Here is a 25,110-nt window from a genome sequence, read left to right as displayed (position 1 = left end):
CTTAACAGTAGAGAACAAACTGGTGGTTGCCAGAAGGAAGGTTGCGGGGGAGTCGGTGAAATACGTGAAGGGGATTCAGACTGCACTTACCATGATGAGCACTGAGTAAGGTATAGGATTGTTGAATCGTTCTATTGTACACCTGAAACTAATATAACCCCGTAGGTTAATTATGCTTGAATTTTTAAAAAAATTTTTTTTCAACGTTTATTTATTTTTGGGACAGAGAGAGACAGAACATGAACGGGGGAGGGGCAGAGAGAGAGGGAGACACAGAATCGGAAACAGGCTCCAGGCTCTGAGCCATCAGCCCAGAGCCCGACGCGGGGCTCGAACTCACAGACCGCGAGATCGTGACCTGGCTGAAGTCGGACGCTTAACCGACTGCGCCACCCAGGCGCCCCAATTGAATTTTTAAAGTAAACAAAGATCTTTTTAAAAACCACCTCTTAATATTTGTTTCTAGTATTTTTAAACCATGAATTCTAAACAGAAACAGAAGTCAGGTGTCTCCTCAGATCTACTAATCAGTCTCCAGAGGTGGAGACTGAGCATGTGTATTTTTTAAAGCTCAAGAAGTGATTCTGATGCGCAACAAAAATTGAGATTGTGGAAAATGGTGTGGCAATTCCTCAAAAAATTAAACATAGAATTACCATATGATCCAGCAGTTTCACTTTTGGGTATATACTCCAAAGAAGTGAAAGCAGGGGACTCCAACTGATACTTACACACTTATGTTAATAGCAGCATTATTTATGATAGCCAAAAGGTAGAAATTTAAATATTCATCAGCAGATAAATGGATAAACAAAATATGGTATATACACGTTGTGAAATATTATTCAGCCTTCAAAAGGAATTAAATTCTGACCGATGCCACAACATGGATGCACCTTGAAGACATTTCTGGAATTATGTACCTTACCTCCAGGCCAAAGCTTTCAGCGGATTTCCTCTCCAAATGCTGAGTGCAGGGGGTGAGACTCCTGTGAGGCCTTAGGGGGTTGCAGAACTACAGACATAAGCACCCTAAATCTCTCAATCACTGTGGAGATGAGCCACCTAAAAACTGGGAACTCCTTCATCAGACAAATGTGTGACAAATGACCTTCTATTTAGGCCTTGACTTTGATTTTGGAGTTTATTTGTACAGTATTACCCTAACTTATATACTTGCTTAACAGATTTTCAATGGCTGCTTATCTCTTTCAAAATGAAATCTAAATTCCAATAACATGGGGGGCCTGGGTGGCTCAGTCAGTTAAGGTTTCGACTCTTGATCTTAGTTCAGGTCTTGATCTCCGGGTTGTGAGTTCAAGCCTCAGGTTGGGCTCCACGCTGGGTGTGAAACTTACTTAAAAATAAACACAAAAATGCATAAATACATCAATTCCAGTAACATGGCTAATAAAGTCCTTTATGAATGGTTTCTGCCGATCTCTGCTAATTATTTCTTGCTGTTCCCCGCTATCTCTTAAAACCTGGATGTCCTGAACCACTTGCCACACTTTTTCATCTCTTGACCTCCAATATGCTACTCCACCTACATGGGATAGCCTCCCTCCATCTTTCTCTCTTCCAGCTAACATCTCATCATTCTTCATTTTTTAGGACTTAACTCAGAGTTTTCAGGCACCTCTACTCCACCCTTTCACCTACACACATGCGTGCATGCACACACACACATCACTCTGGATTATACCTCTCTCCTGTCTTCTATAAGATCTGTGAATATTGTAACATCTTCAATTTATTTGTTTTAAGTTTATTTATTTATTTTGAGAGAAAGAGAGCAGGGGAGGGGCAGGGGGGGCGGGGGAGAGTCCCAAGCAGGCTCTGCACTGTCAGCACAGAGCTCGATGCAGGGCTCGATCTCACAAACGGTGAGACTGAAACCTGAGCTGAAATCAAGATTTGGCTGCCTAACTGACTGGGCCACCCAGGTGCCCCTATTTTTATTTTTTTAATTGAAGTAGAGCTGACATACAATGTTACTTTAGTTTCAGGTGTACAACATAGAGAATTGACAAGTTTATACATTATGCTATGCTCACCAGAAATGTAGCTACATGGGGCTGTTACACTGATTCTATTCCCTATGCTGTACTTTTATCCCTGTGACTTTTTCATACCGTAACTGAAAGCTCATATCTCCCATTCCTCTTCACTCATTTTCCTCTGACCCCAGCCCCTTTCCTCTGGCAGCCTCCAGTTTGTTCTCAGTATTTAAGGGACTATTTCTGCTTTTGGTTTGTTTATTCATTTATTTTGTGTTTTAGATTCCACTTAGAAGTGAAATAATATGGTATTCACCCTTCTCTGACTTCTTTCACTTAGCATAATACCCTCTACGTCCATTCATGTTTTCACAAATGGCAAGATCTCATCCTTTTTTATAGCTGAGTAATATTTTATTACATATATATGCACATATTTGTGCATGTGTATGTATGTATATATATCACATCTTTAGCCATTCCCCTACTAATGGACACCTGGGATACATTCATATCTTGGTTCTTGTAAACAATGCTGCAGTAAACACAGGGGCACATGTATCTTTTTGAATTCGTGTTTTTGTTTTCTTTGTGTAAATATCCAGTAGAAGAATTACTGGATCATATGGTAGTTCTACTTGTAATTTTTTGAGGAATCTTCACACTGTTTTTCACAGTGGCTTTCACCAGGGTACATTCCCACCAACAGTGCATGAGGGTTCCTTTTTCTCCACTGTCTTGCCAACATCTTCGATTTTAAATACCAACCTCCAACAACGTGATCCATAGGAGATACTCAATAAAGATTTGTGAAATGAATAAGTGAATGATGAATTCTGGCCTCTACTATCTTAGTCTCAAAACACTTATCTGTAAAATAAAGGGCTAAACGAGATGATTTCTAAGGACACTCCCTGCTGTAGAATTCTGTCATTTGTATGAAGCATTATGAAGTAATGTTTTGAATACAGAATTCCTAGAGCACGTATGTCTGTCCCATTCACTTGGTACCTGGGAGATACTATTTTGTATTCTTACACATTTTATGGTTTTTATTGTTTCTTCTTGGCTAAACTGTAAACTCTTTTTGGAGGCAGGAACACATATATTCTCTCCCAGGACTTAATATGGGCCCTTTTATGAGTAAAATATTTTATAAATATTTGATAATTGTTCAGGAAAAACGAACCCCCTATTCTGATTCATTAAATCATGATAAATGTTTCATAAATTCACGACTTATTTTCATAAATATTTGAGAATTCTTTAAGCTTCAGTATTAAGTCATTGTCATTATAAAGGTTTCTTCATATTTTTCCTCATTCATTCTTTCAAAAAGAATGTTTTATTGTGGTAAAATATCCATATATAAAATTTGCCATTTAGCCATTTTTAGATTTATGCTTCAGTGGCATTAAGTGCATTCACATTGTTGTGCAACCAACACCATCCGTTTCCAGAACTCTCATCTTCCCAAACTGAAACTCTGTATTCATTAACTGATAGCTCCTCATTCATCCCCCTCCCCAGCCCTGGAAACCACCATTCTATTTTCTGTGTCTATATATATTTGAATATTCCAGGTACTTGGTGGAAGTATAATTGTTATAATACTTGTCTTTTGTGTCTGGTTTATTTAATTCTGTCTTCAAAGTTCATCCATATTTTAGCACGTATTAGAATTTAATTCCTTTTTAAGGCTGAGTAATATATACACATATTTATTTATTTATATGTGTATATATATTTATATGTATATGTACATATATACATATATGGCACATTTTGCTTATCCATTTATATGTTGATGGTTTGGATTGTTTCTACCTTGTGGATCCTATGAATAATGGTACCATGAATATGGGTGTACAAATACCTGTTAGAGTCCCTGCTTTCAATTCTTTGGAGTAAATACCCAGAAGTGGAATTGCTGGATCACCTGGGAATTGTATGTTTAATTTTTTGAGGAATTGCTATACTGGCTTCTTCCACAGTATCTGCACCATTTTACACTCTGACCAACAATACTCAAAGGCTCCAATTTCTCTACATATTCTCCGCTGCTTGTTATTTTCTGGTGTCTTTTTTTTTTTTTTCCATAATAGCCATCCTAATGGGTGAGGAGTTATATTCTTTTTATCTACATGTGTTCTGATTTAAGCAGCTTACTGCACTCACCCTGACAATTATCCAATTCCTTTGTTTTCTCATATGAAATCTGAAATAGTCTGGTGATAAATTGTTGGTCACTAGCAAACAAATACTCAGTATACATTTCAAAACTTAGGCTTTGTCAATAAATTCTTTTAATTAATAGACTCTTTCTTGAGAAATTATAGCTACAGAGTTCCTGTACACCCCTCCACTCCCTCTCCCAGCTCCAACTTCCCCTATTTTTAACATCTTGCATCAATGTGGTACACTTGCTACAATTGATAAGCCAATATCGATACATTATTAACTAAAGTTCATAGTGTATATTAGCATTTATTCTTCGTATTGTACATTCTATGGCTTTTGATAAATGGATCCACCATTACAGATTTCTACAGAATAATAGTTTCATTGCCCTAAAAACACCTTGTGGTTCACTTATTCATCTTCCCTCAACCCAGTCCCACTAATCTTCTTATAGCTTCCCTCTTACTGTCTCCAGATTGTCATATAGTTGGAACCATACAGCATGTAGCCATTTCAGATTGTCTTCTTTCGTTTAGTAATATGCATTTAAGTCTTCTCCATGTCTTTTCCTGGCTTGATAGGTCACTTCTTTTTTATTGCTAAATAATATTTCATTGTATGGCTGTATCACATTTTTGTTTAGCTATTCACCTATTAAAGGACATGTTGGTTGCTTCTAGTTCTGTCAATCATGAATAAAGGAGCTATAAACATTTATGTTCAGATTTTTGTAAGGACACAAGTTTTTAACTCATTTGGGGAAATACCACAGGTTGTAATTGCTAGACAGTGTGGTAAGAGTATGTTTTGTAAGAAACTTATAAGCAATTTTATAAGACACTTCCAACCTCTCTTCCAAAGTGTGTGTAACATTTTGCATTCCCACCAACAATAAATAAGAGTGCCTGTTGCTCACATCCTTACCAGCATTTGGTGTTGTCAGTGTTTTGGATTTTGACCATTCTAATAGGTATGTAATAGTATATCATTGTTGTTTTAATTTGCAACTCCCTAATGATATATGATGTGGAGTACCTTTTCAAATGCTTCTATCCTCTTTGCTGAGGTGTTTGTTCAGATATGTTGCCTATTTTCTAATTGCTTTGTTGTTGTTGTTGTTTTAATATTTTTTAATGTTTATTTATTTTTGAGAGAAAGGGAAACAGAGCGTCAGTGGGGGAGAGGCTAAGAGAGAGGGAGACACAGAATACAAAACAGGCTCCAGGCCCTGAGTCCAACACTGGGCTCTAACTCACCAACTGCGAGATCTTCACCTGAGCCAAAATTGGACACTTAACCGACTGAGCCACCCAAACACCTCTGTTGTTGTTCTTGAGTTTTAAGAGTTCTTTGTACATTGTAGATACCAATCCTTTAGCTGATATGTATCTGTTTTGCAGATATTTTCTCCTAGTCTGTGGCTTGTTTTTTCATTCTCTTAATAGTCTTTTGCAAGGCAGAATTTTTTTAATTAAGTCCAATTTACCATTTTTTTTTTCTTCTTTTTTTGGGTCGAGCTTTTGGTGTTGTATCTAAGACGTCATCCCCAAACCCAAGATCTCCTAGATTTTCTTCTATGCTGTCTTCTGGAGTTTCATAGGTTTGCATTTTATGATCCACTATGAGCTTAGGTCTATGATTCACCTTAAGTTAATTTTTGTGTAGTGTATATAGTCTGTTCCATGTGAGTGTGAATTTTGAATGTGAATGTCCAATTGTTCCAGCACCATTTGTTGGAAAGGCTATCTTTTCTCCATTGAATTGCCTTTGCTCCTTTGTCAAAGATCAATTGAGTATATTTATGCAGGTGCACTTCTGGGCTTTCTAGTCTGTTCTGTTGTTCTATGTGTCTGCTCTTTTGCCAATACCACACTGTCTTGACTATAGTAGCTTTAAAGGCTTGAGGTCAGGTAACTTCAGTCCTTAGATTATCAGTCCTTCAATACCATGTTGGCTTTTCTGGGTCTTTTGCCTTTCCATATAAAACTTAGAATCAATTTCTCAATATCTAGAAAATAACTAGCTGAGATTCTTATTGGGATTACATTGAATCTATAGTCACATTACAGAGAACTCACATCCTGATAGTATTTAATTTTCCTGTCCATGTATATGGAATATTTCTCCATTTATTCAGATTTTCTTTGATGTCTTTCATCAGTTTTATAGTTTTCCTCATATAGATCTTGTACATATTTTGTTAGATTTATCTAAGTATGTAATTTTTTTGGTACTAATGTAAGTAGTATTCTTTTTATTTTTGCATTTTCTTTTTTTAATTTTTTATGTGTATTTTTGAGAGGGAGAGAGACAGAGTGCAAGCAGGGGAGGGACAGAGAGAGAAGGAGATACAGAATCCGAAGCAGGCTCCAGGCTCTGAAATGTCAGCACAGAGCCCAATGCAGGGCTCAAACCCATGAACTGTGAGATTATGACCTGAGCCAAAGTCAGACATGTAACCAACTGAGCCTCCCAGGTGCCCCAGTAGTATTGTCTTTTTAATTTCAAATTCCAATTGTTCACTTCTGGTAAATAATAAAGCAATTGACTTTTAGATATTAACCTCTACTCAATTATAGAGAACAATCTGATGGTTACCAGAAGGGAGGTGAGTGAAGGGATGGGTTAAATAGGTGATAGGGATTAAGGAGTACACTTGTTGTGATGAACACAGAGTGATGTATGGAACTGTTGAATTACTACATTCTACACCTGAAACTAATATAACACTGTATGTTAACTAACTAGAATGAAAATAAAACTTTAAAAAACAAATAACATAAAGTTTAAATATATATATATTAAGTTTAAATATATATATATATATATATATATATATATATATATACTTATATTCTGCGACCTTGCTATAGTTGCTTCCTATTTCCAGGATTGATTCTTTGGAATTTTCTATATAGACAATAATCATCACTTATGAACAGAGACTTTTATTTTTTACTTCCCGATTTTTATACTTTTTCTCTCCACTTCTTGTCTTATTGCATTAGCTAGGACTCCTAGTATGATGTTGGATAGAAGTGTTGAGAGTAGACATCCTTGCCTTGTTCCTAATCTTTGCAGGAAAGTATAGTTTCTCATCAATAAACTTTTATATCTAATATTGACTAATTTTTCGTTTTATCCTTTTATGTTTTTTTAATTAAAAATAAAAAATTAAAGGGCACCTGATTGGCTCAGTTGGTAAAGCATGCGACTTTTTTTTTTTTATGTTTTTATTTATTTTTGAGACAGAGAGAGACAGAGCATGAGCGGGGAAGGGGCAGAGAGAGACGGAGACACAGAATCGGAAGCAGGCTCCAGGCTCTGAGCTGTCAGCACAGAGCCTGACGTGGGGCTCGAACTCACAGACTGTGAGATCGTGACCTGAGCTGAAGTCGGACGCTGAACTGACTGAGCCACCCAGGCGCCCCAAGCATGAGACTTTTAATCTCAGAGTCATGAGTTCAAGCCCCACATTGGGCATAGAGCTTACTTTTTTTTTTTTTTTTAAATGTTTATTTATTTTTGAGACAGAGCCAGAGCGTGAGCGGGGGTGGAGCAGAGAGAGAGGGACTCACAGGATTGGAAGCAGGTTCCAGGCTCTGAGCTGTCAGCACAGAGCCCAACACGGGGCTCAAACTCACAGACCACAAGATCATGACCTGAGCCAAAGTCCGACGCCCAACCGACTGAGCTACCCAGGAACCCCATCATAGAGCTTACTTTTAAAAAAATCATTGAATATACCTCAACATTTTAAAAGCCATATATGAAAAACCCACAACTAGTATCATCCTCAGTAGGGAAAAGCTGAGAGCTTTTCCTCTATAGTCTGGAGCAAGACAGGGATGTCTACTCTCACCATTACTATTTAACATACTACTGGAAGTCTTAGCCTCAGAAATCAGACAACAAAAAGAAATAAAAGGTATCCAAATCAGCAAGAAAGAAGTCAAACGATTTGTAGCCAACATGATACTCTATGTAGAAAACCCAAAAGACTACACCAAAAAATTGGTAGAACTAATACATGAACTCATCAAAGTCACAGGATATAAAATCAACATACAGAAATTCTGTTGCATTTCTATACACCAATAATGAAGCAGCAGAAAAAGAAATCAAGGAATTGATCCCATTTGCAATTGCGCCAAAAACAATTAGATATCTAGGAACAAAACTAATCAAAGAGGTAAACAATCTGTACTCTGAAAACTATAGAACGCTTATGGAAGAAATTGAAGAAGACACAAAGAAATGGAAAAGCATTCCATGCTCATGGATTGGAAGAACAAACATTGTTAAAATGTCTGTACTACCCAAAGCAATGTACATATTTAATGCAATCCCTATCAAAATACCAACAGCATTTTTCACAGAGTTAGAACAAACAATACTTAAATGTGTACGGAACCACAAAAGACCCCAAATAGCCAAAGCAATCCTGAAAAATAAAAGCAAAACTGGAGACATCACAATTCCTGATGTCAAGCTATATTACAAAGCTGTAGTCATCAAGACAGTATGGTATAGGCACAAAAACAAACACATAGGTTAGTGGAACAGAATAGAAAACCCAGAAATGGGCCTGCAACTATATGGCCAACTAATCTTTGACAAAGTAGGAAAGAATATCCAGTGGAAAAAAGACAGTCTCTTTCACAAATGGTGCTGGGGAAACTGGAGAGCAACATGCAGAAGAATTCACTGCACAGAGAAGGAAACAATCAACAAAACTAAAAGGCAGCCTATGGATGGGAGAAGATATTTGCAAATGACATATCTGATAAAGGCTTAGTATCCAAAATCTATAAAGAATTCATCAAACTCAACACCCAAAATACAAATAATCTAGTTAAAAAATGGGAAGAATACATGAATAGACATTTTCCCAAAAAAGACATACAGATGGCTAACAGGCACACGAAAAAATGCTCAGGGAAATACAAATCAAAACCACAATGAAATACCACCTCACACCTGTCAGAATGGCTAAAATGAACAACACAGGAAGCAACAGATGTTGGCAAGGATGCAAAGGGGAACCCTCTTACACTGTTGGTGAGAATGCAAACTGGTGCAGCCACTCTGGAAAACACTATGGAGGGTCCTCAAAAAGTTAAAAATAGAATTACCCTGTGACATAGCAATTTGCGTGACTAGGTATTTACCCAAAGAATACAAAAATACAGATTCAAAGGGGTACATGTACCCAGAAGTTTAAAGCAGCATTGTCAACAATAGCCAAACTATGGGAAAAGCCCAAATGTTGTCAACTGATGAATGGATAAAGAAGATGTGGCATATATATACCATGAAATATTACTCAGCCATCAAAAAGAATGAAACCCTGCCATTTGTGATGACATGGATGGAGCTAGAGTGTATTATGCTATGTGAAATAAGTCAGTCAGAGAAAGACAAATATCATATGACTTAAATACATATATGGAATTTAAGAAACAAAACAGATGAACATACAGGAAGGGTGGAAAAAGGAGAGAGAGAAGAAAGCAAACCATAAGAGACTCTTTTTTTTAAAGATTATTTATTTTGAGAGAGAATGCATGTGTGCACAAGCATAAATAATACTGCTATAAAATATTTGCATATACAGTATTTTATGTATTTAGAATTAATTTATTATGATAAATTTCTGATGTTATTGAATTTAAAAGTATGAAAATATCTAAGGTTAATTATATATTAAAAAATTGTTTTGGGGTTGCCTGGGTGGCTCAGCGGGTTAAGCGTCCAACTTTTAGTTTTGGCTTAAGTCATCATCTCATGGTGTCTGGTAAGTTCGAACCCCATGTCAGGCTCCATGCTGACAGTGCAGAGCCTGTTTGGGATTCTCTCTCTCCCTCTCTCTGCCCCTCCCCCACTTGCGCTCTGTCTCTCTCAAAATAAATAAATAAACTTAAAAAAATTGTTTTCCATTAGTATTGTACAAATTCACATTCTAATCAGAAATCTTACAATCTGTAAGACAATGAGTCTTACAATCTCATTAACAGGGGGTTTCATCACTTAGTTTTATTTTTGCTAATTTAATAAGAGAAAATATTACAGAGTTCTGTTTTGTTTAAAGATTTTTTAGGGGCGCCTGGGTGACTCAGTCGGTTAAGCGGCCGACTTCAGCTCGGGTCATGATCTCGCGGTCCGTGAGTTCGAGCCCCACGTCAGGCTCTGTGCTCACAGCACAGAGCTTGGAGCCTGTTTCAGATTCTGTGTCTCCCTCTCTCTGACCCTCCCCCATTCATGCTCTGTCTCTCTGTCTCAAAAATAAATAAACATTAAAAAAAAATTTTTTTAAGATTTTTTAAAAATTTTTTTAACTTAAAAAAACCCAACTTAACTGATTGAGCCATCCAGGCACCCTGAAGATTTTATTTTACTTTATTTTTTAATGTTTATTTATTTTTGAAGGAGGGGGAGAGAGGGACCTTGGGGGAGGGACAGGGAGGGAGAGACAGGGGTTCCAAGCACTAACCTCGAGGTCATGACCTGAGCTGAAGTCAGATGCTTAACTGACTGAGCCACCCAGTTTCCCCTAAAGATTTTATTTTTAAGTAATCTCTACACCCAACAAGGGGGTTGAACCTATAATCCCGAGATCAAGAGTCTCATGCTCTTCCAACTGAGCCAGCCAGGCTCTCCTGGAGTTACTTTTATATGTGTTTTTAATTACTGGTTATTTAATTTGTTTTCATTAGCTACACAGTTGCATTTCCTCTTTTGCATATTTTTTATTCATGTTGTTTGGCCATTTATCTAATTTAGAGTGTTTTCCTTAATGATTTGCCTGAATTATTTATATAATAAAAAGTTGGCCATTTGCCTTCTAGATTTACTCTAATATTTCCAAGTTTGTTATTTGCCTTTCAATTTTTTTCATTTATTTTTATTTTTTTTTTTAATTTTTTTTTCAACGTTTTTTTATTTATTTTGGGACAGAGAGAGACAGAGCGTGAACGGGGGAGGGGCAGAGAGAGAGGGAGACACAGAATCGGAAACAGGCTCCAGGCTCCGAGCCATCAGCCCAGAGCCTGACGCGGGGCTCGAACTCCCGGACCGCGAGATCGTGACCTGGCTGAAGTCGGACGCTTAACCGACTGCGCCACCCAGGCGCCCCTCATTTATTTTAATTATAGTTAAATTATTTCTATAAGTTCATATGTAAGTATATAAATATCATTATATAAACTATATATTTATGTAATTTAACATTTACTTCCATTTTCTTCTAGATTTCTGTAGCTATATATTTTTTAATCAAATATATTTGTGAGGGTATAAATAACCACACTTAAAAATTTTATTTTTAGTAATTAGTTCACAATACAGACATAAATCATTATGCTGTACATATTAAACTAATACAATGTTATATGTCAGTTGTATCTCAATAAATCTGGAAAAAATATTTTAGAAATAGTGAATTGATTCCATCAACTCCATTCATTCCATATACAATGATTAAGCATTTACTTAGATAAGTGATGATAAAAATTTAGATAAGAGATACTCTTACTGTCTGGGAGAGGAGACAAACCATCCCAGGATCATGTGATAAATGTAGTGATAGACGTATGCATACTATACTACAGGCACGTTCATTCAAGTCTAGTGACTAATAGGCCCCAAATATTCTATTGGGACCAAACAGTTATGGTCCTTGTTTTTAAAAAAGAGAGACTGAGAGAGAAATTAAAGTCAAAAAGGGGTTATAGGTAAATGTATTGTGTGATAAATGTCATAACAGAGAAAGTATGGGTTGCGATGGGAACACGGAACAAAGAGATACATCTATATCAAATCAAACTGTCTTATTTCCTCTCTGGCTGCCTGAGGATCAACCACCATCATGAGCAACATGGTAAATATCCAGACCAGGAAGTTCATGACCAACCGACTACTTTACCCTGAGAATGCAACAGTACCTAAGACAGAAATTCACGAAAAACCACCCAAAATGCACAAGACCAGATGACACCAGATATTATATTTGGATTTGGATCCAGAGCCTATTTTGGTGATGGCAAGACAACTGGCTTCAGCATGATTTATGATTTCTTGCTTCCAAAATGAACTTCTAAAAATGAACCCAGGCAGACTTGCAAGACATGGCCTCTATGAGAAGAAACAGACGTCAAGGAAACAGTGAAAGGAACACAAGAATAGAATGAAGAAAGTCAGGCGGACTGCAAAGGCCAGTGTTGGTGCTGACAAAAGTGAGCTGGAGATCAGGCCCAGGAGTAAAGATTCTGCAGTGACTTTATCTGCAGTGATTGTGCAAGAGGACTTTTTTCACAAGAGGACTAATAAACTGTAAATTTTAAAAATTTAAATAAATAAATAAGTCAAAACAAACTGGGAAGCCAGAAAGACTTGCCGGAAAAGGTGCTGCAGTTTTGAAGAACATGTCGACATGAGCTAGATGAAGGGGGAAACACATCCTATGCAGAGAGCATGCGTACCAAGGCACAGGATATAAGGGCTTAACGTGTGTCCAACTTAGTAATATTATTTGTTATGGCTGAAGGGCAGGGTACTACATGTAGTTAACTGAAGAGAAATGAAGTTTAAAATGTGGGCAGGAGCCAGAACATAGTGTCTATTATGCTAAATCTTAGCATCACTTTCTGAATAATCCTTCCTTTTCACAAAGAAATAAGAATAATGTTTATTGAGCACTTACTAAGTGTCAGTGTCTCTTCTAAGTGCTTTACATGTATTAACTCATTTAATTCTCACAATTATCCATGCAGTAGATACTAGTATTCTGCCTTTTCTTACCTAACAAGAAACTGGGGTGCAGAAAGGTTAAATAATTTGTTTCTAGTCACACAGCTATATTTAAACTCAGGCGGTCTGGGGCGCCTGGGTGGCCCACTCGGTTAAGTGGCCGACTTCAGCTCAGGTCATGATCTCGCGGTCCGTGAGTTCGAGCCCCGCGTCGGGCTCTGTGCTGACAGCTCAGAGCCTGGAGCCTGTTTCAGATTCTGTGTCTCCCTCTCTCTCTGTCCCTCCCCCGTTCATGCTCTGTCTCTCTCTGTCTCAAAAATAAGTAAATGTTAAAAAAAATTAAAAAATAAATAAATAAATAAAATAAACTCAGGCAGTCTGATTCCAGAGGCCAAGCTGTTAACCACTCTATCTTTCATTATTATGGGATATCTCAAATATTTAAAAGAATACATTTTTTAAGAAGTTTTATCTGGAAACTATAGATTCTGTACAGTATTTTCTTTCTATTTATTCCTATACCAGATTCATGTTATTTAAGTTATGCTTTTTTTTTAATGTTTTCATATGTAAAGGTAGTCTATGCCTTCACTATTTTCTTTTTCTTTTCTTTATTTGTAATTATTGCCTATTTATTCTTCAAGCAAACTTTGATATAATTTTGTTGAAGTAAAATTTGGGGTTTAGAGGATATTGGTTGAAAGTACATTTAAATTTATAAATTAAGTTGGAAAGTATTCAGTGTTTCCATCTAGAAAGAGCTATATATTTCTTCATTCGTTTTCTTTCAAATGTATTGATACATTTTTATAATTTTCTTAAAATAGGTAGCACTTGATAAGATTATTCTTCAATGTGTTATAATTTTGGTAGAAGTGTGATATCTTATGTTATTTTCTAGTTCCTCATTATAAGCTTATAGGAATGCTCCTTGTTTGTATTGCTTCTCCTGAAACGCGAAAAAATAAAATTACCACTCAAAAAATATAAAACTAGAAAAGGTATATATTTTTTTCAGTAATGTTCAAAACATTCAGAAAAGATTTGGGTCAATATGAAAGGCTACAAAGAGAATATGGCATTTTTATTCATTGCTTATACATGTTTTCATTACACAAACTACGGTCAGTGATGTGTTTTCATATAATCTTTCCCATAGTAAGAGGGAATGAAATGTGTTGGGGAGCGTAGGAGAGCCACCTCCCTCAAATTACGTTGCTCTCCGTGGCCCATCCTAAGTCTCACAGTTCAAGCTAATCATTGACAGAGGTTTACAATCACAAGCTTTTACTGAAGCGTTGATAAGACAGGCGAGCAGTTAGTGGCAAATGAAGTCCGGCTGTGCGGCTGGATCTCCAGGGAATGAATGGATTTTTTTTTTTTTTTTTTTTTTCTTCAGCACCGATGAAAGAAACATACACTATCGGAAAACAATGTGCAACCGGGGACTGCAAAGATCTGCCATCCTGTCAGCATTTATTCTCCTGCGAGCTGTTACTGGATTCTCTGGAGACGGCAGAGCTGTGTGGTCTAAAAATCCTCATTTTAGCCCGGTAAATGAAAGTCAGCTGTTTCTCTATGACACTTTTCCTAAAAACTTTCTTTGGGGTGTTGGGACTGGAGCATTTCAAGTGGAAGGGAATTGGAAGACAGATGGAAAAGGACCCTCTATATGGGATCATTTCATCCAAACACACCTTAAAAATGTCAACGGCACGGACAGTTCCAGTGACAGTTACATTTTTCTGGAAAAAGACTTATCAGCCCTGGATTTTATTGGAGTTTCTTTTTATCAATTTTCAATTTCCTGGCCAAGGCTTTTCCCCGATGGAATAGCAGCAGTTGCCAATGCGAAAGGTCTCCAGTATTACAATGCTCTTCTCGATGCTCTAGTACTTAGAAACATTCAACCGATAGTTACTTTGTATCATTGGGATTTGCCTTTGGCCCTACAAGAAAAATATGGGGGGTGGAAAAATGAAACCATAATAGATATTTTCAATGACTATGCCACCTACTGTTTCCAGACGTTTGGGGACCGTGTCAAATATTGGATTACAATTCATAATCCATATCTAGTTGCTTGGCATGGGTATGGGACAGGTCTGCATGCGCCTGGAGAGAAGGGAAACTTAGCAGCTGTCTACTCTGTGGGACACAACCTCATCAAGGTACTGTACGGCTGGCTTCATGTTATAGCTTCAGAATGTTAAGGAGCAGGAGTTAAAGAGAATCACTAAGAAATGTATCTCCTGTTTAAATAATTCTTTTCATTAATATCAATTCAACTAATTTTAGCCTAACTCACAAGTTCTATCCTCAAATTTCATATTTAAGGTCGTGTTTTATTTATTTAGGCTCTTAGTAATGGATTAAGCTGATTATTTTCCCTAAATGTTGCCCTTTAAAAACGTTTTAACTCAAAATCTGCAAGTATACAGTGTGAGAATATGAGTTCACTTTCATTGTATGAAAAACCAGTACTTTAGAAATCTAAATGCTGAAACCTTTTCTGAAAATATGCAACCATTTCAGGATTCTTTTAAGGCATGACCATTTCCAATAAATATTTGTTGTTAGTATTGCTATTCTTAGTGATACCTAGCAATAATAAGCTAGATACAGGTTAGCTAACTGATACATATTAAATACAGGAATTGAGACAAGTGTACTTCACAGTGGTTTTATCTGTGTTACAGAAAAGATGAGGTTAACTGTTCTAAGAGTTAAAATTAAACTAGTAATATAAAAACTGGGAAGACTATGCTCTACTCAGTATGTTTTAAAAGCTACAGTTAACGTTGGGAAATCTGAAAATTACTAAAACAATGCTGAAAATGTAAGCAAAAAAATAGCAAATATTGGTTGGATGCTTACTCTGTACCACAGACCATATTAAGCATTCTGCATGCATTATCACATTTAATCCTTGTGATAACTTCATGAACAAGGTCCTATTAGTATTCCCATTTTAAAGATGAGGAAACTGAAGCTTAGTGGGATTAAATGAATTAATTTATAAATGACAACATAATTAAACATGAAATGTTTTCATTAAGAATGTTTTCAAAAGAGCAATCTTTCAGAGATTTTGAAGAGACTTCACCTCACACTGAGGCTAACATCTAGAATCAGGTTTAACTTTTTGAGTCAAATGGGTTCCTTGGGAAAAATAAATTACTCTGGACACCTGCTACATTTAAAAATGAAAACAACTTTGTTAATAGTGTTTAATAATGTGCTAGGAGAAGTATTTTGATTTTTAACAATCAAATGTGAAATGTATAGAAGTAGAAAAATGTTTAGGAACATAAAATTACTCTGTGTCTAAATTTGCACTTACAAAAATATCTGCCCACCCTTCTTATCTTTCTGAACTTTCTGGGCTATTATATATGTGTGTCATACTATAGTTCTGTTGCATCTGCCTTGGCAGTAAACTGATTGCATTATGATTTCAAGATCATTTACAAATCTTTAGTTAGGGTTGTATATAGAACATTACTGTGAGGCTATACTGTGATTTGGCAAATAAGACCTTAAAAGGGAGAAAACTTACAGCTATTAACTATGAAGATTATACATATATAAGTTAGAAAAATATTCCTTTTATCTAGTTCTTTAAATTATTAAAATTTAAGCATTCATGTATACTATATGCTTGTGAAGATTAAGAAACATCAGATTGTACCAAAGTTTATAAAGTGGAAAAAGTTAAATTCGTCTCTCCCTCTCCACCTGGCAATCTAAACCTTGAGGAAGCTACTGTTGATGGTTTCTTATGATTTCTTATGATTATTTAACTTGTTTATAAAGAAAAGTGTTCTCAGTTGTTTAAAAGTTTTCGGTTTGCCTGGAAAATGTTAACAATTGGAATTTTCATGAAAAATCTGTTTTGGTGGTTAATTTAAGGCCTTAAAAACTGGCTATCTGATAAAAAATACACAGGAAAAGTTGTAACTAACAGGCATTGCTTACAAACTTAGCATATAAAATGCTATATTTTCAGATGTTTTTCATTTTCCCCTAATTTGAGACAAACTCTGCCTTAAACACAAAATCAGCACTCTCTGGTAGTGAAATAAATTTCATTGTTTTAAATTGAGGGATTACATTTTTTAATTATTGTGTTTTCCAAATAATTTCTTCTATCTCTTTAAAATTTCTAAATCACTGACTTAAATAAGGAGGGTAAGAGGTCCTTTGAAATCAGTCAGAAAGTGAAATATGCTTCATAACCCAGTGACATATAGCTCCAGAGAGAAATCTTGCAATGGTTTGGTAGCCTGAGGTGAACTCATTTTTTCCGCTGTTCCTTCTCTGTTCTTCCTTTAACGTGAAAAAGATTAATTTGATATTTTATGTTGCAATGAAGTATTTCTTCCTTACTCTGCCATCTGTGACCCAGAAGTATTCCTGAGGATTAGTTTTTAGTCCAAGTTAACACATCTTACTGAGTTTTAAAAAAGCCTAATATGAAAGTAAATTCATGGGTGGTTATAGATCGTTTTATTTCCTACTCCTCAGACATTGAAAAGATTTCACTGTGGCTGTTGGGGTTTTCTAGTGCCAGAATAACCTTGGAAACTCCATTTCAGTCTTCATTGTCCTGGTTTGGAGGGAACCTGAATGGCCTAGTCAGTCCTGAGACTGACCTGGAATTTAAATTCCAACTTCATTGCAGATTTGGTGATTACCTTAGAGTGAGCCTAAGCCTTGGGTAAAAATTTGTCGTAATCACACCTACTAATGGACGCTCCATTCTGAGTTTTGGACAATATTTGGAAAAGAAAGAGAGTACGTCTTTTGACTGACCATCTCTAAGCATGGTAGTCATGGCTTTAAATATTATGTATAACTTCGGCAGCAACCTTGCCAGATACCTGTTATTATCCCCGTTTTACCACAGAGTGATCATTTCCAACAGGCATCATGCTGCACCCCTGCATAAAATCTAGGAAGTGGCTCCCCAGAGCTTTTAGGATTAACGTCCTGATTTTCCACCAAGACATCCAACCCCTGGCCTGCATTCCCGCGTCCTTCCTGGCCACTCTCCCATCTCCATCACTAACGCCAACCCCTCCCACCCCACGCTCCACGATAATACGCTAGGAGTGTTTTGATTGTCCCTTACTAGTCCTCCCCATTCAGCCTTTACTAGCATTCTATCCAGTGAGAATGCCCTTTGTACTCTCTACTTTACCCATCTAATGTCCTTCAAGATTCAGTTTAGGCAGTCACCACCTCTAAGTTATTCTTGACCTGCTAAGGTTGTTGTCCCTTCTAAGGGCTCCCATAATAAGATGTGCTTGCTGCTACCATAGCACTTATAGCATGTGGTGCTCTTCTGTCTCCCCAAGGAGCCTGAGAGCTCCTTGAAAGGAGAGGCTATTCTTTGTCTTTGTGTTTCTAGCACCCAACACAGAATATTAGGATTAGGTACATGCGAGGTAGAAATGTTTTTTGAGTGAGTAGTTTAGGATTTCTTTCTTAAACCTTAAACCGTAATCAAAGAGCCAATGTCAAGTTCAAAACTCATATTTTGTTGCATTATTACTAATTTTTGAAATATTGCCTATGTTAATCCACTGGTATATCAGTCAGGACTTTTTGGTTGTGAGTGACAGAAACCTAATTCAAGTTGACTTAAGCAAAAATGAGCAATTTCCTGGCCCAGTAACCAAATCACAGGGATGAATGATCCAGTAATGAGGACACTGTCAGAAGCCCTTTGTCTCGGATCTCTCACAACCTTCTCTTCTTGGGGTTCGGCATCATTCTCTCCTTTGTAGAGGAAAGATTTCTCTCTTTCAAGTTCAATTTTTAAAGTCCCAGAGACGGATCCCAGCCTGTGTGGCCTATTGCTCTCATCCCTCAGATCAGCAAAGCTTCAAGGTTTCACATTAGTAAAGATGGTTAAGGTGTCTGTTTTCTTTCTACTTTTAAGTCAATAAATATGCATAATAATTTAAATTTGTAGGTCCCTCTCCCCCTTAAAAGGGAACATCTAGAACCTCTGAGTAAACATGCCCAGAGGTTGGAGAAGATGACTTTGCTCATAAGATGGCAAGTCATTCAGTTTACTACTCCACCAAATAGCTTCCATGATAGTTTTGACTTCATTGCCTTAAATTTTTATCTTTCATAGACATGTACTGTTTACGTAGTATCAGGATTTCTCAACCTCAGTGCTATTGACATTTGGGGCCAAATAATTCTTTTTGTGGTGGGCTTTCGTGTGCTTTGTAGAATGTTTAGCAGTATCCCTGGCCTCTACCCACTAGAGAGATGACAGAAGTACCCTTGTCCTCGGGGTTGTGACACCAAAATTGTCTCCGGACATTGTCAAATGTCCCCAACAAGTGGGAGGCAAAATTCTTCTCCTTTCCTTCTCCTGTAAACCTGTAATAGACAATTGGTTAAAAACATGAAGCAGAAAGAGCAAGGACGTTGAAATATAATTAGTATGAGGGACATAAAATCGCTTCATGATTTTCACCAGAACTGTAAGTTGCATGCGTACACTCTATATTAATTTATGTCTAGTTTGGCTTTTCACACATTGAGAGTAGAGACTATCTCTGCTAGCTTTGCATTACTTGCGAAATACTTGTAAAAACTGCCCCAGACCATTTCTCTTACATAGTTATTTACAAACAAAACATTAAATGTACTTTTTGAAAAGCAAAATTCGAGAATTCAAACAAACGTTACGTAAGTAACTTTTATCCACTTTTGATGCCACAACATCTTGTTTCACAAACTTTGCTTTTTTGTGTATCACTTCATGTTGGCTTTTTTTTTTTTGCTGGTTTTTTGTTTGTTTGTTTGCATATCCAAGTGCCACATGTACTATTATTTACTAAAATGTTTTTCCTTAAAATGTTTATTTTGAAAGAAAAATTTATCCTTACTATACATGAGATAAGTATTTTCAAATACCCTTCAAATAAATATGTAACATTGAAAACAGAAAACTTTCTTCTTTGTTACACCTAATGTCACCTCCCATACAAAAAGAGGTAGGTGTACCAGACTTGGAAAATACCACTGTAATACATTTGGTCCTAAAACCAAACAGAGTGCGCCATTTAAAAATGTGACATAAAATGCTTTTTCTTGTGTAATTAAAATAATTTGAATAATGTATGATTATTAAATGGGAGAATGCCAAAATTTATGTTTATGTACATGAGCATCTTAAATATTCGTAATTTATTTTTGAATATTTTCAATTTATTTAAAATAAACTTTCTTTTTTATGTTATTGCTTTAAGAAAAAGCTCCAATCAATACAGCTTTTATTGCATCTTTAAAATACTACAAATAAGTCTAAAAAATCATCCGACATCTTGCTATTTCTGTAGCTGGACAACTTAGATCTTATTCATCAGTCTGCTGAACTGTTCCTTTTTCAGAAACATAGATACTATCCCCAGATTTTCTGATATCCTTTTTTTTTAACTGTTGTGGCTTGCTGAATCAAAGCAGCTGAGTTTGATACAAGTTCAATGTAATTTCCTTCAAGAGTTAACTCAACTTTGGCCTTGAGATACAGAATTGAGATACTTTCCAACACAATTTTTAATAAAATAGGCTTATATAAAATAAAATGTATGTCAACACTTTTTTGTATATTACACAGAAATGATGAAATTATTTTTTAAATTCCTCAGGGGTTCAAGAGATTGCTTAATACTATGAAAGAGGCTTTCAGGACAAGAAATGTTGGGAAACTCTGCTCGAGGTCAAGGCCTCACCTACTTGTTTCTGAGCCTGGGATAAGATTTGATTTAGTCCCTATTTTTCTACCTCTTTGAGGGACATTGTCTTAGCATTTCTTGGCCATTGTTCCCTCAGAAAAGTTCATACAAGGCTGGGTATGCATTAGGTATCAATAAATAATTCAACTGATTATTTTCTATTTAAGGAAGATCTACCTTGTTCCAGAAAGGATTTTTTTTCCCCAGAAAGGATTTAAAATTGCAATTGAATAAAAGTTGATTTCAGACACACAGACACACCACACACACACACACACACACACACGCACACGCACATGCATACACACACACCAATACGGATTCTGGCATAAACACATAGTCTTTTCAGAATATGCAAATCAATTATCTATGCTTGTTTCTATTAAAAATTTTACATCAAGGGAGCCTGGGTGGCTCAGTTGGTTAAGTCTCCGACTCTTGGTTTGGGCTCAGGTCATGATCTCACAACTCGTGAGTTCGAGCCCCACATCAGGCTCTGTGCTGATAGTGTGGATACTACTTGGGATTCTCTGTCTCCATCTCTCTCCACCCCTGCCCTGCTCTCTCTGTATCTCTCAAAAATAAATAAATGAACATCAAAAAAATTTTACATTAAAAACCCACCTTGAAACAAGCTGCAGAATATTGACAACACTTAAAGCTGAGTGATGTGCTCATGAGGGTTCACTATATTCTTCTATTTTTATATGTTATGAAAATTTCCACTATTAGTAAAGAGATTATTTTATATTTTAAAAGACAACAATTATCTTTATATAATACACTTCTTAACCAAAATTTAGTGTTAAAACTCAAAAAACAGCCATGAAAGGCCACCATTCACACGATTAATAACTAAGCCTTCTTTCCAACAGAACACGGCAACTACTTTCTTGAACAAGAAAGCTGCAGTGTTTCACAGGCACATTTAAACAGATAAAAATGTCACTTTTAAGCCTCTTCTGCCCAAATCCCCACCAATATCTTGAAGGCTAAGTGTGATATTTTGAAATGGAAATACTAGCAGGAGCCTTCTTTAGCTTATCTTGGTCAGATAGAAACAAAATCTCTAATGATCATCTGAAATGATTTTTTTCCATGAGAAAAATAAAGGAATGTTTAAAAACTCCCTTGTTAAAGTTGGGTTACAAGACAACAAAATACCAAAAGTAATTTTGGGGGCGCCTGGGTGGCTCAGTCCATTAAGCATCCAACTTCAGCTCAGGTCATGATCTCATAGCTCACGAGTTCGAGCCCCAACTCGGGCTCTGTGCTGACAGCTCGGAGCCTGGAGCCTGCTTCAGATTCTGTGTGTGTGTCTCTCTCTCTGCCCCTCCCACTCGCCCTCTATCTCTCTCTCTCTCTCTCAAAAGTAAATAAACATTAAAAAAAATTTTTTTTAAATTAATTTTTGCTAAATCTATGGTTAAAAAACCAGCCCAAAGTTTTCTGTCAATGAAGGACAGAAAAAAAGGTTGAAAAGAAAAAAGCCTTGTTACTTGCTACCTTCCACCACTTTCCTGTCCCACACAAAATGAACAAAAAAAGGACACAGGAATGGGGGAAGAGGTTGGTCTTAATTCTTACAGTAAAGTGGAGAATTAAGACAATTATTGCAGATAAGTTTTTGACATTCTATCTTACTATTTTTTTTAAGTTTATTTATTTATTTTGAGAAACAGGGAGAGAGAGAATCCCAAGCAGGCTTCGCACTGTCAGCGCAGAGCCCAACGTGGGGCTCAAATTCGCGAACCATGAGATCATGACCTGAGCTGAATTTGGATGTCTGACTGACTGAACCACCCAGGTGCCCCTCTATCATACTATTCTTTTTTTTTTTAAGTTTGTTAATTTATTTTGAGAGAGAGTGAGGAGCAGAGAGACGGGGGGGGAGAGAGAGAGAGAGAGAGAGATGGAGAGAGAGAGAGAGGGAGAGAGAGAGAGGGAGAGAGAGAGGGAGAGAGAGATGGAGAGAGGAGAGTGAATGGGGGATTAGATAGAGATGAGAGAGCTCGAGAGAGAGAGAGGAGCTAGACGAGAGAGAGAGAGAATATATCCCAAGCAGGCTCCACACTGTCAGCACAGAGTCCCATGTAGGGCTCAAACCCATGAACCATGAGATCATGACCTGAGCCAAAACCAAGAGTCAGATGTTTGACTGAGCCACCCAGGCACTGCTCTATCATACTATTCTTAATCATTATTATAAGAAGAATACCGCATACCTACCGTAGTGTCTGAAACTATACTAGGTACTTTTCATACATTGTCTCATTTGATTTGTACATCAACTCTGCCAGGTAGGTACTCTTATAGTCATTTTACAGTTGGTGACGCGGAAGCCCAGAGAAGTTTCTCTGAGGTTGTATGTGATTTTTACTCCGTAATAATTGACAGAACCAAAATTCAAATCTTATCCATCTGAATCCAAGCTAACAAGGTTTAATGACATGAATCAGCTACCTGGCTTCAATGGAAAAGAACAATTTATAGTCTTAAAACCCATGGCAGTCACTTGCGTTGATGCTGACTCACAGATATTTAACTTCACTTTGCCTTTTTAAAGACCAGAACCATCCATCCACATATTTTATTTGTCCACAAAATCTATGAACAATTTATCCCTGACTCATACATTAACCATAAGATTTTCCATGTGTTTCCATGATTTTAATGTTTTATTTGCTCAAAACTTTAGTGTCCCATTGAAGTAATGTTAAATCACATGTGTGTGCCCTTGGCAAAACCATTTGAAGTTTAATAAAAAATTTTTTTAATGTTTATTCATTTTTGAGAGAGACAGAGAGACAGAGTATGAGCAGGGGAGGGGCAGAGAGGCAGACATACACAGAATCCCAAGCAGGCTCCAGGTTCTGAGCTGTCAGCACAGTCACGGGGCTCGAACTCATGAGCCGTGAGATCATGACCTGGGCCAAAGTTGGACACTTAACCGTCTGAGCCTCCCAGGCACCTCATACAGTTTAATACATTTTAACACAATTATTCATTTAATTAGCTAATGCATAGTACCTATACGATAATCCCATTAGCGTCTAAGACACTTCTAACAAAATATAGGAAATAATGATCAAACAAGTTAAGATTGGCATTCTTACAGGCATTTCTAATCAAATTTGAATACAAAGATGAAAACTGCTTATACGTAAGAATTGCCAAAGACAGCTTCTATACTCAAAATACCATTGTCAGATAGGAGTCATGTAAAAAAACCTATTTGTAGAAGACAATTGGTATTCTAAAATCTTCAAGAGAGTAATATTTACTTTTTCTTTTAAATGTTTATTTCTATTTTTGAGAGAAAAAGAGAGAGACAGAGTGTGAGCAGAGAGAGAGGGAGACACAGAATCCTAAGCAGGCTCCAGGCTGTCAACACAGAACCTGACGCGGGGCTCGAACTCACAGACCACAAGATCATGACCTGAGCCGAAGTTGGTCGCTTAACTGACTGAGCCACCCAGGCACCCCAATATTTACTTTCTCTAATCGTTCAGTAGAAAAAGTTATACTTCAGTGAATGATTAACAAGAGTTTAAGTAAATGTAATTATAAGTGTTCAGAGAATAACATTGTGATCATATTTAAACAGCTTGGTTTGATGTGAACACTCTCATACATGGAAAAGGAAGCCAGAGATCAGAAAATACTGTAAGCGATCAAAACGGTGCTGGATATGACGGAAAAAATGAACCGAGGAAAGCTTTGCATTAGTGTAAAAAATCTTACTGAGAAAAGTCATTTAGTCTATGTTAAAAGAAAAGAGGGTCATTAAACAGACATTAGTGATTCTGTCGCTGAAAAGCAGTAGGAATGCTAAGAATAGATCAGAACTCCCAAACTTACTAACCAGTAAAGAGTGAATCACAGAAGTAATTAAAGTGGTTTCTGGGTGATCTGCCTGAAAATGTTTGGGGGAAGTCTTGAGGCTGGGGAAAACCAAATCTTTTAGTATTTTGGAGAGTATATTGATGGGTTCTTCATAGTGTCATATCTTGATTATGTGACTGAGTCTTTAAAAAAGGGGGGGCTGAGGTTTACTGCTCTCAGTTCTTCTTTCATATTAATCACATATATATTGTATGTCTTCTGCTCTTACCTTTGAATATCAACATTTATTATTATGGAGTAAAAAGGCATTATTTAATAGATAATAAAATCCAGAATAACTGAACTTTTTATAAGTTTTGGTTTTTCCCATGAGAGTTTTGGAACTTTGGAGAAACTAGAGTAATAGCTTAGAGCAATTAAATACACTGACAGAAACCGTTTGTTTCAACCAATTCTCTTGACTTTTTAAAATTAGAAATATTATGCATTTTTACTGCAAAACATTCAAACAATACAGAAAGACATAAGTCAAAGTCAAAAATGGAAAGTCTCCTCTTATACCCTAACCCCAC

The 25,110-nt window shown here is 36.6% G+C and overlaps 1 protein-coding gene across 1 annotated transcript in view; it reads left to right on the top strand.

Annotated features, from left to right (window-relative positions):
* The first annotated feature begins 14,257 nt into the window (after nt 1-14,257).
* KLB (klotho beta) overlaps nt 14,258-25,110 on the top strand; it is a 33,711-nt gene continuing 22,858 nt past the window's right edge. The window contains exon 1 of the mRNA XM_030314016.1: nt 14,258-15,100. Within this exon, the coding sequence (XP_030169876.1) occupies nt 14,258-15,100 (843 nt within the window). The remainder of the gene's footprint in view (nt 15,101-25,110) is intronic.

This window comes from Lynx canadensis, chromosome B1 (assembly GCF_007474595.2).
Source record: "Lynx canadensis isolate LIC74 chromosome B1, mLynCan4.pri.v2, whole genome shotgun sequence".
NCBI lineage: Eukaryota > Metazoa > Chordata > Mammalia > Carnivora > Felidae > Lynx > Lynx canadensis.
Note: the sequence above shows the minus strand (reverse complement) of the source record. Positions and strands in the feature narration are given on the sequence as shown.